The sequence below is a fragment of the Dermatophagoides pteronyssinus genome, unplaced genomic scaffold (assembly GCF_027571235.1).
Source record: "Dermatophagoides pteronyssinus isolate colony J.1.1.1.1 unplaced genomic scaffold, Derpt_VIB-CSIC_2022.12 sq0008, whole genome shotgun sequence".
Taxonomy (NCBI): Eukaryota; Metazoa; Arthropoda; class Arachnida; order Sarcoptiformes; family Pyroglyphidae; genus Dermatophagoides; species Dermatophagoides pteronyssinus.
In genome coordinates, this window is record NW_027461532.1 from 2,685,147 (window position 1) to 2,700,897 (window position 15,751).

General features: G+C 28.0%; 2 protein-coding genes across 2 annotated transcripts; both read right to left on the minus strand.

Moving 5' to 3' along the window:
- Nucleotides 1-78: 78 nt before the first annotated feature.
- LOC113794604 (protein lin-9 homolog) lies at nt 79-2,314 on the minus strand. Its single transcript, XM_027344724.2, has one exon. It carries the CDS (start codon nt 2,091-2,093, stop codon nt 294-296), a length of 1,800 nt encoding a protein of 599 aa, XP_027200525.2. The 5' UTR covers nt 2,094-2,314; the 3' UTR covers nt 79-293.
- Nucleotides 2,315-2,460: 146 nt separating this feature from the next.
- LOC113794614 (uncharacterized) lies at nt 2,461-8,380 on the minus strand. Its single transcript, XM_075820838.1, has 4 exons — nt 7,448-8,380; nt 5,363-5,448; nt 5,215-5,266; nt 2,461-5,090 (listed from the first exon to the last, which is right to left on the minus strand). The coding sequence occupies exons 1-4, from the start codon at nt 7,685-7,687 to the stop codon at nt 3,027-3,029; spliced, it is 2,442 nt and encodes an 813-aa protein (XP_075676953.1). The 5' UTR covers nt 7,688-8,380; the 3' UTR covers nt 2,461-3,026.
- Nucleotides 8,381-15,751: the final 7,371 nt, after the last annotated feature.

Below are 15,751 nucleotides of genomic sequence, written 5' to 3' on the forward strand. Positions count from 1 at the left end.
TTCGAATTTCGATCAAAATTCGATTATCATTGATGATGAGTGATTATATGATTGAATCCAAATGATAAATATTAAAGGTTGTTTTTATTTTATTTTATTTTATATTTGGTGGTGAAAATATTAAAAAGATAGGTTAAAATACATACATACATACACACACATTCATTCAGGAAAATATCAAATATCAAATAACAATGAAAAATGAAAACGAAAGAGAAAACAGAAGAATGAATAATGTCAAGTCCAAAACAACAACAACAAAAATGTTACCATCATTATCGATGATGATAAAATCAATTGATTTCCGTTTTGATCATATCATTCATATGATGATGATGATGATGATTGATATTAAATGTATTCGATGTCGACATTGTTGCTGTGGTTGTTGACGATGTTGATGATGATGTTGGTGCTGTTGTTGATTCAGCAAAAGCACCAACATTACCTAAATGTGATACACAAGTCATTATATGACGAATATGTATTTCAACATTATTCTGAAATGTATCATGATTATCTAAATGTATCATTTCCCTGATTGTTGTTAATGCATTCAATAATGATTCAAATTCATATGAACTTATTTCACAATCACGAAAACCACGTAAATGTACCAATAAACATATTAAATTTATGATTAAATTTCGCATTTTTTCACTAACTTTAAATTTTCCCTGTAATTTTTCAATCAATTGTTTGGATTCAATTTGATATTTTTGTGTTAATATATCTGGTCGAAGACTTTTTAATTTACCATCCGATGCAACCTGTAAACTATAGCTTTGAATTTTTTTCAAATAAAAACCAAGTTCTTTGTTTGTTTGTTCCAATTCTAATATAGTTATTGCATATTGTTTTTTAAATGTTAATGATATTGGTAATGATAATGTTTTCATACGTTCAATTTTTGTATTCATTGCCTGTAATTCAGTTAGTTTACGTTTTTTTAATGTTAATATTTTTGATGCTTTTACCATATAGGTTAGAAATTTGATTGGAAATCCACCAATACTTTGATCAAATTCTAATATTCTTGTACGATGTTTACCGATAATTATTTCACCAGTTGGAAATGATTGTTGTTGTTTATGTTTAATTGATTTTGATGTTGCTTTTGATGTTGTTGTTGATGCTGCTGCTGCTATTGTTGATGATGATGTTGTCGATGATGATATTGATGATGATGATGATGATGATAAATGTGGTTCGACTGTTGCAATCGAATCAACAATACGATTCGATAGATTCCATTGTTTTCTTGTTTTAATCTGAAATGTTGATATTGGTACTAATTGTGGTATATCGGATGATGCAATTTCATAATCCGGTATTGTTAATGAACCTAATTCATCACGATTAAATCGTACACGATATGTACCATTTGATGGATTAATACCTTCAATCGTACCGTAATGTAAACCTTCATGTTGTCGAGCTAATGCACAAACACGATCACCAACAACTAATGGTTGTGGTAAAAATTCCGGTAAATCTTTATAAACATTAATATCGGGTACTTTATTCTGTTGTAGAAAACGAATTTTACTATGTTTAGTATTTAATGTTGTTAATTCTTCATCGAAAAATGATGCCGAACAACGACGTGGTTTTCCCATTAATCTTCGTATCTGTGACCATTCCATCCGAGTTAAATATCTTGTTTTCAATTGTGGAAATGAATCTTTCAAACATAAACTAAATTCATTTTCATCCAAAAATAATACCTGATCAATACTACCATAAAACCATTCCAATACAACCCAATTATATGCTTTTGGTAATTTTAATAATGTTTTCAGGCTATTCATTATATTATTACCAATATTTTTATTAAATTTTCCTTTATAAACAACAATAGATTCTTCTTGTTGTTGTTGATTTTTATTACCCACATTATTATTATTATTATTGTTGTTGTTATTATTATTCATTAATGATTGTCTTGATTGTTTAGATAGATTTGACATTGACGAAATTGAATATAATGGCATACGATTTGAACCAAATGATGTTTCTTCATCTTCATTATAAATTAAACGATTCTTTTTTCGATTACGAACCGGATGACCAACACGATTTGATTGTGACATGATTATTATTCGATTTGCGAATATCGATATCGATTAATATTATTCAAACAAACAAAACGAAACAAAAAAAAAATATCAACAAGATTCTTTAGATATGAAAACGAAAACCGCGCTCCAATAAACCATCCAAACGAACAAAATATTAAACAAAATCAACCACACCAGTTATAGCAGCACTGTCTGTGTGTGTTTTGGGTTTCGAACACATCGAACACACACAGGGGAAAGCAGGACACACCAAACTCAAAATAGCAAAAAAAAAGCAGCGACTATTTTATCCCTACCCATGTCGATCAATCAAAATAGTCGAAAAGAATATTCGATTGAAAAAGAATTTTGAAAAAAAAAATTTTGATTTTGCAAAAAATAAAAAATAAATCAATTTTATTAAACTAAATTATAACGAATCGATAGCGAAAAAATTTATTCAAAAACAACAAAGTTTGAATATTCAAAAAATAGTGAGAGAAAGAAAAAAATTGAACACGATTTTTTTTGTTTTGTTTTGTTTTTGATGTGGAAAATAAATGTTTTTTCTCACAAAAGTTTTGCGGTTTTTTTTCTGTTTGTTTTTGTTTGTTTTTGAATTTATATTAATGTGCTGCTTGTGGAATATAAAAGTTTTTTTCAAGGTTTTTTTTAAAAAAAAATAATGTAATAAGAGGCAAAAGAAGAAAATATGCCGGGAAAAGAAAATTGTCGGAAAAGAAAACAATTTTTCGGGAAAAAGAAAATTGCCGGAAAAAGAAAATATTCGAATCGAATGTTTTCCTTTCGAAAAAAACATTCGAAACAAAAAAAAAAATTCCAAATCATCATTTGTAGTTGCCTGTTTCTGTTGTTGTTGTCCAGTTAAATAAACGATAATATTTTGTATTTTTATTTATTTTGTTTCCGGCCAGTTTGTTTTTATTCATTTTGTTTTGGTTTTGTTTAATTATATTTACTTAACATTTCTAATACCTGTGCAATAATATTATCACGTTCCGGATCATTTTCTAATGATGGATCTATTAGTAAATTTTTACCTTTTATTTGTTTAACTACTTTATAATTTGTTGTACCATAATCAACAAATGATGTTGATTGTTGATTTTGTTCATTATTATCATTATTATTATTAGCTATTGTTGTTGATGATAATAATCGATGATTTTTTAAATTTCCTTGATTATTATTGTTATTATTATTATCGGTGACAAAAGAAATCTTTACTGGTTGTTGTTGTTGTTGATCATCATCATCAAGTATTGTTCTACCTGTTGATGAATCTTTACCATTCAATGATGATGATCGTGAAATTTCTTGTGTTGTATCTAAAATATTGATTGGTGATTCAATCGTAACATAATGATTTGGTGCAATTTGTTTTGTTGATTTACTACGACGTCCATTATGATTAGGATGATTTTTTGCTAAACTTTGTGCTATTAATTGTTCATATTTTGTTAATGGTGTTGGTGATGATGTTGGTGATAATATTGAACCATGATGATTACTTGATCCAGTTGTTGAATAATGATCAATACTTTTATTCAATGACGATGGTGGTGGTGTCAACGATATTAACTGTTCATTTACATGATTAAATGCTTTTAATGTTGGTTTTCGTTGTTGCTGTTGTTTTTGTTGTCTTTGTTCAACTAAACGTAAATATGTTGATGGTATTGATGATTCTAATTTTGATTGTTTTTGATTTTCAATATAGATCTGTGAAAATGTAGCCGGTGTAAATGGAAGATGCGTTTTACGTGTGCCGATCGGTGGTTGCGGTTGCTGCGGTTGATCAATAATATCCAATAATAATGGTCGATTTGTTGATGTTTCAATATTCGATGATAATGGTGTATAATTTTTTAAAATCTGTGAATATTTTGATGTTGGTTCAGGCGATTTAGATGATGTTCGATATGCTGTTTTCATTAAATCCTGATGATGATTGATGGTCGATGGTGAATTTGTTCGTAATGGAACATAATTTATATTATCATCCAGTTGATATGATGTCGATGTCGGTGTCGATGTTTTCGGTTTCGGATGATATTTATTATTATTCAAGAAGGATGTAGTCGTTGTTGTCGTTGTCGTAGTTGTACTACCATCATCATTATCAACATTGGTTATATAGGTTTTTGGTTGTTGTTGATGATGATGATGATCCAGTTCATATGGTGGTGCACGTGGAATTTGCTGCTGTTGCTGCTGTTGTCGTCGATAATGAATTTTTGCTGTTGTTGTTGTTGAATCGTTTGGATGCTGTTGTTGTTGTTGTTGTTGATGATAATTACGACGATAAATATCATCAAATTTTATTAAATGATCATCAAGGTTTTGATCACTATTAATCATTGATGATATTAAACGATTACGACGTTCATTTCGATCCAGTTGCTGGTGCTTTGGACGACGATGATTATCGTTAGAAATTTCAATTTTATGATGATGATGATAATCATCATAATCATCATCATTATCATTACTTTGAATTGGTTTTCGGGTTCGATGAATTTGATTTTCGGTTAATAATGATGATAATGATGGTGGTAGTGTTGATGGTAAGGATGATTGTAGTATTGGTGGTGGTGGTTGTGGTGATGGTGGTTGTGATGATAATGCTGTTGGTGATAATTCATGGTTGAATAATAATGTTGTTAATGTTGATTGTTGTTGATATGACGGTGGTGTTGATGGTGTTGGTAACGGTAACGGTGTTGATTGTGTAATCATTACAGGTGTTAATGATGTTTTTGGTTGCTGTTGTTGTTGTTGTTGATAATGATCATATGGTGATGATACTGGTGATGATGGTGATTGGCTTGGTTTAAATATATCATCATCGGTAAGAAAAAATGCTTTTGGATCACCATTACGTTTATTGAGGTAAAAATATGTTGGTGATTTTTCACATGGTATTGAATCATCCAAACGTGTACATGTGAATGACATTTGATTGAATACAGTACCATTTACACAGGAAAATGTATGCTTTACAAATGACTGGAAACAACGTTTACGGATTTTGGATTCAAGTGAAAAAAAAGGTAAATTCGGGTAAATCAGGTAATTAATTAATCATTTTTGAGAAAGGCAAAAAAGTTTTCAAGAATAAAAAGTAATTTACCGGTTTATCGAATGGATTGTTGGCATTTTCACATACATGATAAAATTGGCATCTTTGATTTTTGATTTTTTTTTTTGAATGAGAAAAAGTTTTCAAGATTTTTTTCAATTGAAAAATTGATTTTTGCTTATTTTTTAATGAAACATACCCATAAGCAACATCGGCAAAATAACCATCACTTTGACAACGAAATGCAGCATTTGCCTGTTCAATACTATTCAATGATATTGGCTCCTTGATTGTTGATTTGGTTTGATTGATTTGATTGATTTGACATTCGTTTCAGCAAAACAGACAAACGAATTCAGATTAACCATGTCGGATGAAAAAGGTCGAATCGGACAAACAAAAAACGGGAGCCATAGAGAGATTGAGAAGAAGAAAAAAAAGATTAAACAAACATTAAAATCCATAAATTCCATCATTCAATCTTCATGTCATCAATCAAATTCAAAAAAATCTAGACCACCACCACATGGTCATCATCATCATCATCGAAATGATTTATGAATTTATTGAATCAATCAATCGAAAAACGAAGAGTCAAGTTCCGCAATCCCCCTAAACTGTTTGTAATTGAAAACAAAAATCCAGATGTCCTTTTTGTTTTGTTTGGTATTGCATTAATCTAATTTAACTTTTGAAAAAAAAAACAAAACAAAACAACCATTTTTTCTTTGTTTTGACAAACTTTTTGATGCAAACTTTTTTTTTACAAACATCATCATCATTATCATCAACAACGTTTGTGCTGAATACCTGCATGTGTGTTTCACCTCAATTTCATTTGGAAAATTGTTTTTTTTCCTGGTTTCGTTGCTCGAAATTGAATTTTTCGTTTTTGAAACGGAAAAAAAAACGTTAATAAAACGTTAATAAACGTTTTCTATTATCATATATGACAAACAGAACAAACAGCAGAAAATCTATTTAGAAAAATTTTTATTATTTGTAAAATTAATTACAACTAATTATTATAACGACGATAAAATGCAAAAGATCCTTTGTAGAACATCCCAAAACATCATCATCATTGGGCTATTTATTTGAATAAAATTTACAAATGAATTTACAAAGTTGGAAAATTTCTTTATTATTTTGTTTTTCTACAACAGGTGTTATCATCATCATCATCATCATCATCATTTTTGAAAAAACAAACGAAAAAGAAATAATAAAAAAAAGTAAATTATATCACCCTGAATGAAATGAAATGAAAAGAAAATTGTTCAAATTAACCAAAATGATGAGGATGGTTATAATGATGACCATCATCATCACGTAAATAACACACACACACACACTTGGTCATTATTGATGATGATGATAAAAATAAAGGTTCATCTCTGTTATTGTTTTACATTCAAATCACATCTTTACCTTTTCTTTTTATTTATTCAGGTACACAGGTAATTTAAATAGAAAACAAAAAAGTAAAAGTTTTTCATCATCACCACTTTTGATTAATGAAAAATAAATGATGATGATGATGATGATGATGTACTCATAAAAAAGAGTTTTAGACTTTTATGTAAATGATGATTTGCATACAAACAATCAAAAGAAAAAATACCCGGGTATACCTCGGGTTTAAAAAAACGCCAGGCATAAAATAGATAGAGAAATTATCTATTGTTTGATGGTGTTTTTTTTTATTCAAAAAAAGCGATAATAACCGTATCGGTTATTACTTGAAAATCATTTTTTTCTTTTTTGGATTATACCGCTGATCCGGTTTATGGAAAAACATCGAAAATGATGATGATGATGATTAGAAAAAAGGTTTTACAATCATAAATTTTTTTACGTAATCATTCGGTGTAATTAGTAATGCTCTTCATTTTGTGTTTGTAATGTGAATATAGTCGTGATTTTAGTTTCGCTTCTCAATTAAAAGAAAATTAATTAAAAAATTACGTAATCTTTGTAATGATGATGATGATTAGCTTGGTTTAGTTTAGTTAAGTTTTTTAAAAAAAAACCAACTCGAATCAATAAAATTAATCAAAGATGAACGAGAAAAAAAAATCTGATTGATTGATTTAGATCGATATGAAAAGCAAACAAACAAACAAAGCTTTTCGTTTGCCTAATTATACTCATCAGGCTGACCTTTTCCTGATCAAAAATCAAAAAAATCATTACTTTCACTAATAATCAAATCAATCGATTAATTTCTCTCTATTCATTTCATCTAGAAAAGAAAATAAAAAAATAATCACAAGGCTCTTACCTCTTCAATCATGTTATTGTTGAATGAATAATCTTGATCATTATTAATCTTACAATTTATTAATGGAATGATTATCATCATCATCATCATCAAGATTAATTTGATGATTTGATTATTATTATTATTATTATTATTGATGATAATGGTGGCCATCGTTTTCCTCGTCGTCGTCGTCGTTGTAGTCGTCATATAATTTGTTGATAATCTCATTGATGATGATATTGATTTTTTGTAATTCATTTTTGTTTGTTTTGTTGTTTAATTCAGCAAATCTTTCAACGATGAATTTTGTTTTCGGGAATTTTGTTCTTGGCACTCGTGTGTGTGTGTGTGTGTGAGTTTGTTCGGGAAATTTTTTTTTAATTTCAGGAAAAAATTTCCATAATGCCGCGGATAATAATATTTTAGTTTTTCATTTGAAAAGAAATTTTCCAAGAAACACATCAAATTGTTGTCACATCACTGTTGCACTGTAATTTTTGATTGACATTTAAAAATTCTATGTACAAAGTAAGAAACAAAAACGAAATTCATGATGAAAACATTCATTCATTTTATCATAATCATCAAACATTAAAAACATCATACAATAAGTTTTGTCACATAAGCATTCATAGTTTTCAAAAAACAAAACAAAAAAAGTTCATCTCATTAACAATTTACATTTATATCACCGATTGGAACGGACAAGCAAAACAAAACAAAAAAAATGTTTCGGAAACATTTCCATGTGACAAAAATGTCCGTTTACACTTGATGGATGGATGGATGGATGATTGTCACACCAAAACAACAAAATATTCTTATCATCTACAATGACGTGATATGATGAGAGATATGATCTATGATGATGTTGATTAGATGTTGATGATGATCATTCACAAAATTCTTAACAAACAAAAAAAAAAATAAAAAAAAGGTGAACAAAAGTGAAAGATTACATAAAAATGATAATTTCTTTTTACACCAACAACAACGATGATGATGAAAAAAATCAACTTGTCATCATCATTTTGTGTCAATGTTTGTTGTTTTGTTGTTGTTCAAAAGAAAGAAAAAAAAATATGGGAATTTTTCTGGGAAAGAAAGTTTTCGTTGTTGTTGTTGTCCTATTGGATCGCATTTGTTTGTCGTTGTCGTTTGATACAAATGTGTGTGTGTGTGGTAATGATCCTATATGTTGATCCTATTTCTAAACACTTTTTTTTTTGATTTCAATTTTTTTTTGTTCCAAATCATCATGATGATGATGATTCGTTGTTTCTCAATTTTTTGGACAACGCGTTTGAACATTTTTTCATTTCTTTTTTTTTTTTGTTTGGGCGCTCTTTACACTTTTATTTTCTTTTTGAATTTCTTCGTTTGTTTCATTCATTCATTGTCTACTGTAGTGTGTTTTCAGCGCCATTAAACACAAACATTTATTTTGTTGATGATCGTTGGTGGTGGTGGTTGGTGGAAAAAAAACAGTTACGAAAAGAGAAAGTGAAAATATATGCTGAGACAGTTTTCAAGAAGATTTTTCTTGTGAATATTTAACCAAGCAAAGAGATTGTTTGAAAAGCAACAAGTGAGAGAGAGAGAGAGCGAGAGAGAAAAAGAAAGAGTTGAAGATTCTTCTCTTTATTTTTGCGCGTGTTTGGATCTTTTGTTGAAAATTTTTTAAAAAATTCAAAATTTTTAAAAAATTAAGCAAAAATTCATCGCTTTTCTAATGAATTTCATTTGATTTAAAGAAAAAAAAAATGAATATCTAATGAATGAATGACTGAATGAATAATTTAAAAAGCCAGCAAGCAAGCAAAAAAATTTGTCGCACAATTAATTAATTGTTTGTAATATTTATTCATTACCTTACCATCTCACCATTGAATGAAGGAAGAAAAATGTATCCAATTTCATTTGATCATGGATCATTTACTCGATGAGGATTATCATATTTTTTTGGACAAACAAACAAAATTTTTACAACAGTTATTTGTCTATATATTTGTTGTCTGTATAGAGTGGACAAAGTTATAATTAGCTTTTCTATTTGAATGTAAATAAAAGTAAAACACTTCTTTGATATGATTAATTACAATCAATTAAGATTTTTCTGTTTTTGTTTTGCTGTTTTCACATGATAAATTCACATATTTGTGGCTGGTTTTTTGTTTTGTTTTTTTTTTTTTGTTTTTGTTTTTACATACTCGGCTATTCGGAGCTGATTTTATGAAAAATGAATTTCAGAAACAACAACAACAACAACAACAAAAGTGCAATGATTTTTTGTTGATGGTGATGATAATGATCATAATGTTTTTTTTTTCTTTCTGGAACAAAAATATTTTACTTTTTTGTTGTTGCTTGGAACCTTCAAGTTTCGTTTTGTTTTTGTTTTTGTTTTCACTTTCTCTTAGCTAAAATAGCAAACACAGAATTTAATGAATGATCCAAAAAAGAACATACAAAATCGACAAAGAAATATATCATGTTTTGGAAACAAATTCGGGATATTTTGTTTTGTTTTGTTTTTTTGGATTTCGTAAATTTTTTTCAAATTTGACACAGAAAAAAAACTTTTCGAAAATTTCTGAAATTTCTTTAAAAAACAAAAAAAAAAGATTTATTTGAATGAAAAAAATTTACGATGATAATGATGATGATCACTATACTAACATCCATTTGATTGGTATTTTTTCTTCTTGTTTTTGTTGTTTTTTCACACTTTATGCAAATAGTTTGTTGTTTAGCAATCTTGTTTCGTTTTGTTTTGTTTTGTTTTGGGTGATCACTATCATCATCAATTTTGTTGTTTGTCTTGGAAATCGATGTAAACGATTTTTTTTCAGTTTTTTACTAGATCGAATTCCAATGAAAATCGATCCAATCAAAGATCATCATCATCATCATCTCATCTCATATGAGATGATTGATCGATCAATCGATCAATCAAACCCTAAAAATGATCAAAAATTTTGTTTTTTTTTTTTGACAGATTTGGAGAAAAAATTTTTGAAACAAAACAAACAGAAAAAAAAACATTTATCGTTTTGATTTTTGTAAAAAAAAACAAAATTATCTTTCATCATCATTGAGATTAGTAAAGATAAAAATCATGATCCATATATGACGTATTTGGATCAAGATTAACAAAAAAAAAAAAAAAAAAAGATTTTGTTTGTTTCCTGCATTACCTTTTTCTATTTGATTTTGATAAATTAAACAACAAGGGAAAAACTTAAGATTTAAAAACAATAAAACAAACAGAAAAGTTTCAATGAATGAAAAAAAATTGCATCCAATTAATTAGAAAAACAAGCAAGAAGCTAATAAGGAAAAAATCAAATCAAGATGATTGAATGAGATTGAAAGGGATGAAAAATTTTTTTGATTCAAATCAAATGGATGATGATGAAAATGATGAATGATTTGACCTTGATGAAGATTTGCTTAATTTACTTTCTTTGTTTATCTGATTTTGTAATTATGATGTTGATGACCATCATCATTGAAAAAAGATTGAATAAAAGATTGAATTTTATTGATCCAATTTCAATAAAATTCTGTCATTATTTTCAATGAAAATGATGATGATTAACCTTTTTCAAATCAAATCAATTTTGATTCGATTCGGATCTGATTGGATCAATTTACCAAAGGTATTGGAGGTTACAAAGCTTTTTTACAAATGAAAAATTTGTCAAGGTTTTTTCTTCACTTCAAATATTTTTTTCAATTTCCGCTTTATTCAATTATTATTTTTTTTTCATATTTTTCACAATCAGTTTTGTTGACCTGTTGTTTGATTGAACAATGAAAGGAAAGAATTCAATTTGAATTTTAACCTGGATAATAATAATAATTATTATCCAGGTTGTGATTGAAATGAAATGCAAAAAAAAAATTTAAATTAAAAATGAAAGTTTCAAAGATTACACCTGAATGATGATGAATAGAATCATCAAAAATTGTATCAATTTTTTGTCAACGGAAAATGATGAAGATGAAAAAAGCTACTTTAATCATCAATCCTGATACCAATCAATTTCATCTTCAATTTCATCTTCAGTACAATGATTTTTTTTCCATAAAGAAAATCACTATAATCAACACCTGTGTGTGTGTCATCATCATTGTGATTATCGTTGATCCATTCTTTGTTCGGGTTATTTATGGTCTTTGTTTGTTTGTTTGTTTGTCGCCTGTGGTCGGTGGTTGTTAATTCAGTAGTCGTCGATTTTTCGCTCAGAAATACCTAAATCCAAAATTGAAAACAATCAACAAATTTTCATTTTGAATTGATCTTTTTTTTTTTTTGTTTTTGTTTCCAATTTTAGCTGAAAAAATTCCATTTCCAGATGCACTCTATATATGTAGATCGACGGCCATTTAATGAATGAATCTTTTTCTTTTTCATTATGATTAATGGATTATCCGGTTATTTGGGTTGCTGATTGGTTATTTATTCAAACGCACACACACGTCATTTGTGGATGATGAAATGAAAAATGGATGCTTTCTATTTATTTATTTTTCAAAAAAAAAAAAGAAAAGATCTAAAATAGTTCTCCCCTCTCTCTCCCCCCTTCAATTATTATTTTCTCATTACAAAGATAATTTTTTTTTTCGTCGATAGTAATTTCATTTATGAATGTGTTATATAATAAGTGTCTTTCTCTGTCACTGTGTGATTTATGATTCAAATGTTGTTATAAATATAATGATGATGATCCACATAAAACAAGGTAACGAAATATTTACAAAAAAATGTATCCAAAATTGCTAAATGTGATGTGTTCGTTTCTGGATCAGAAGAAAACTTTGAAAAAACACCTGTTGATTACCATGTTTTAAATTCAGATTTTTTGATCAAAAAATCTACCAAAAAAAGATTCAATGATGATGATAATTTTTCTGTTTTTGTTTTAAAACGCGTAGGCGATGTTTTATCATTGTAAAAAAATAATTGTAACAATGAAAGAAATTAGATAAAAATCTTTAACAAAAAAAAAAATGAATGAATGAATCGTTTTGTTTTGTATTTTGTATTTTGCAACGATGAAAAAAACAGAAAAAACAGAATAGAATTTGACAATGAAAAAGAGTTACCAAGTGAAAAAAACAATTGAAATTATCATCATCATTATCGAATGTAAAATTTTAATTTAAAATTTCATTCATTCAAATTGAACACAAAAAAAAAATTTGCTGAATTTCACCTTTTTTTTTATATATTTATAAAAAAAAAAGTTGTGTAAATCGATTTAAAAATGGCCATTTTGGCTGTTTGTTTCTTGTTAAATTGAAAATGATCAAAAATGAAAAACGAAAATGAAAAGGGAAAATGATAAAACGAAATTCATATTTATACGGACAAAATATCATCATTTGTAAAACAACGATGATTATTGTCTCTGTGTGTGTGTGTGCTTGGCAACTTGGCAGATTATGATAAATGGAAAATGAATACATTGTATTGACATTCGAAAAAAAAACATTAAATAGGTGTCATCAATCGATCGATCCATCATCATCATCATCATCATCATGAACAACATCGATTACAGAAGCAAAGAAGAAAAAAATTATTATCATTTTTTTTGTCCATTTGTTGTTGTTGTTGTTCCAAATGGAACAACAAATGGAACAACAACAACAACAACTAGCAACAACGATAGAAAAGAATGGAATGGGATATTTATTTTGTCTTTTTAAAAATTGAATGTCAGTTGTTGTTTAACAACAACAACAACAACAACAAAACGAACAAAAAGTAATGATATCTGTGGGTGAAAACAAAAAACAAAAAAACTTGTAAAATTCAGAAGATGTTTTTGATGATAATTTTTATTTTGCTGATTACCAGAATCATAGATTTTCTTTCTTTCAAAAGAAAAACAAAACAAACAAAAACAAACTCTGTTGAAAAATGAACATTTCATTTTCCCTTGCAGTGATTTATTGCGAATTCTCTCTCTCTCTCTCTCTCTCTCTCTCTCTCTCTCTCTCTCTCTCTCACCACCACCATCACATTACATCATCATAAATCAAATCAACACAGGTTCAGTGGTGATGATAATAGTTTGTATTCGAGGTCAAACAAAATCCAAATCCAAATCCAAAATAATCTTTTTCTACTTTTGGATTTTCTGCGTTTGTTTGTTTGTTTTTGATTTATTTTACAATTCAATTCAATGAATTTTGAAATTTGATTTGACCACTGGATTTTTCTGATTTTTTTTTTTTTTTTTTTTTGGTTTGGGAAAAAAAATTTGACAAGTTTTCGGGAAAAGTTTCTTTTCCGTAAATTTTTTTTTGGGAAAAATTACCTGAACCGGTGCGTCTGACTGACTGAAACATTACTATTTATAAAGGGTGTTTAAAATGTAATTTTTTTCCCGAATTTATCCCCGATTAATCAGATAATGAAATAACCGAACCAGAAACAAAAAAAAATACATTTGGATTTTCGCATGAACAAACATTCGAAAAAAAAACAAAATCAACAAATGAAAAGTGACAAGTGACAAGTGACAAAAAAAAGATTTTTTTTCCCAAAAAGATTTTTCACACTTTTTTTCTGTTGTTGTTACAAAATCAATTGATCGGTTATTATTATTGTTTGTTTGGACCAAACTGCGGTTATTTTCAAATTGCGACTACCAAACGAAAATAACCGTAAATTTTTTTTCGGGAATTGATTCGATTTGGATTTTTTACGGGAAATTTCCAAAAAAAAAAACAAAGAAAAATTTTGTCTCAGTTTTTTTTTTTTGGATTTGGAAATCATCATTGCAAAAGAAAAGTGTTTTTTTTGCTCTGAAAAAGCTATAAAAACAAAAACGTTTTTTTTCTTCTTCAAAGATTTAGAGCGATTGATAACAAAGAAGAAAAAAAAAGCTAAAATTTTGCTGTTGTTTTTTGATGGCCATAAATCTTTTTTGAAACAATGAAAAAATCATAAAGATTTTTACCACACACACAATTATCATCATCATCCTTATGAATGAATGAATGAATGATGCTAATGATAATTGAACAACGTTTTCTTTTTTGTGATATGATTTAATGTGATGATGCGGATAATAATGATGATTATCCGTGGCTAATTACGGTAAACATTTTTTTTGTTTGAAATTTTTAAATTCCCATAAATTTTTCATGTTTGAGATATTAACATGGGCCGAAAAAACTTTCTGAGTTTTTCAGCGTTTCTCCCGGTATCTCTCTCCTTTAGCATCATTTACCTTGATTACAATGATGATGACCTTATGATAAGTTTAAAAGTAAGAAGAAACAAAAAAATTTGACCATTTAGAAAAAAGCACTATTATTTGGATCATCAAATGCGATCAAGCGAAAACGAGACATATGGATGACCATAATAATTATCGTATGGCTAGTTAGTTAGTTAACATAGATGTCATGGTATGTTTGTTTGTTTGTTTGTTGAAATGATGTTTGTTTGTCTGTTTGTTTGTTGAAAAGTGTTAGTATGCGTGGGTGGATAATTTATGTGTTTTTTTTGGGGGGGGGAGATGTAAATGGGGTAAAAACGATGAAAGATAATAATCAGATTTTTATCATTGTTTTTTTCATCAATTCTTTGTTTTTTTTTGGAATTAAATGTTTTACAGTTTTCTTCAGAATTTCCATTTGTGAATTTTATGTTTGTCGCAGAGATTTTTTCATTTTCATTGATTGTTTGTTTGTACACGAAAGCAAAAAAAAGGCAAATCTGTTGACAACATTGTTTGCAAGTTTTTTACGACGACAGTGAAAAAAAAATAGGAAATTAAATTTTTTTTGTTATCATTATCATCGCCGTTGTCACCATCACCATATAAACATCATCATGTTTGGTCATAATCATCATCCATTGTCAATGTTTATGATGTTGATTTTTTTTTTACATAACACTTTGTGCGCTTTTAAGCAAGCAAAAATTTGGAACGAACGAAAAAGAAAAAAGAAATTAAATCATTGTCATTGTGACATTCATTCGCTTGTGGATGACAAAAAAATGTAAATGTTTTTCAAACATTATCGACATAAGTGTCTTTCGGTGTGTGTGTGTGTGTCAATGGCATCCTCCACAAACAAACAAAACACGCCGCATCATTTTTTAAAAAAAACGATGATAATGATCCATATTTTTCATTTTTTTCTGTTTACAACAGCCAATTGAAAACGAATGACTTTGTATGCGAAAAAATGTTGTTGTTATAAAAGCAAATTTGGATAATGGGGAAAAAAACTGAATGAAGTGAGAAAACCGGGTTACATCATCAGACAAAAAAAAACATCGGATATATTTTC

What these genes read in the sequence shown, in the direction of transcription:
- LOC113794604 (XM_027344724.2), bottom strand. Translation starts at nt 2,093, where the DNA reads ATGTCACAATCAAATCGTGTTGGTCATCCGGTTCGTAATCGAAAAAAG.
- LOC113794614 (XM_075820838.1), bottom strand. Translation starts at nt 7,687, where the DNA reads ATGAATTACAAAAAATCAATATCATCATCAATGAGATTATCAACAAAT. An exon ending in ACAATAACATGATTGAAGAG is followed by an intron (nt 5,449 to 7,447) that starts GTAAGAGCCTTG and finishes TCAACAATCAAG; the next exon opens with GAGCCAATATCATTGAATAG. An exon ending in TTTGCCGATGTTGCTTATGG is followed by an intron (nt 5,267 to 5,362) that starts GTATGTTTCATT and finishes CAAAAATCAAAG; the next exon opens with ATGCCAATTTTATCATGTAT.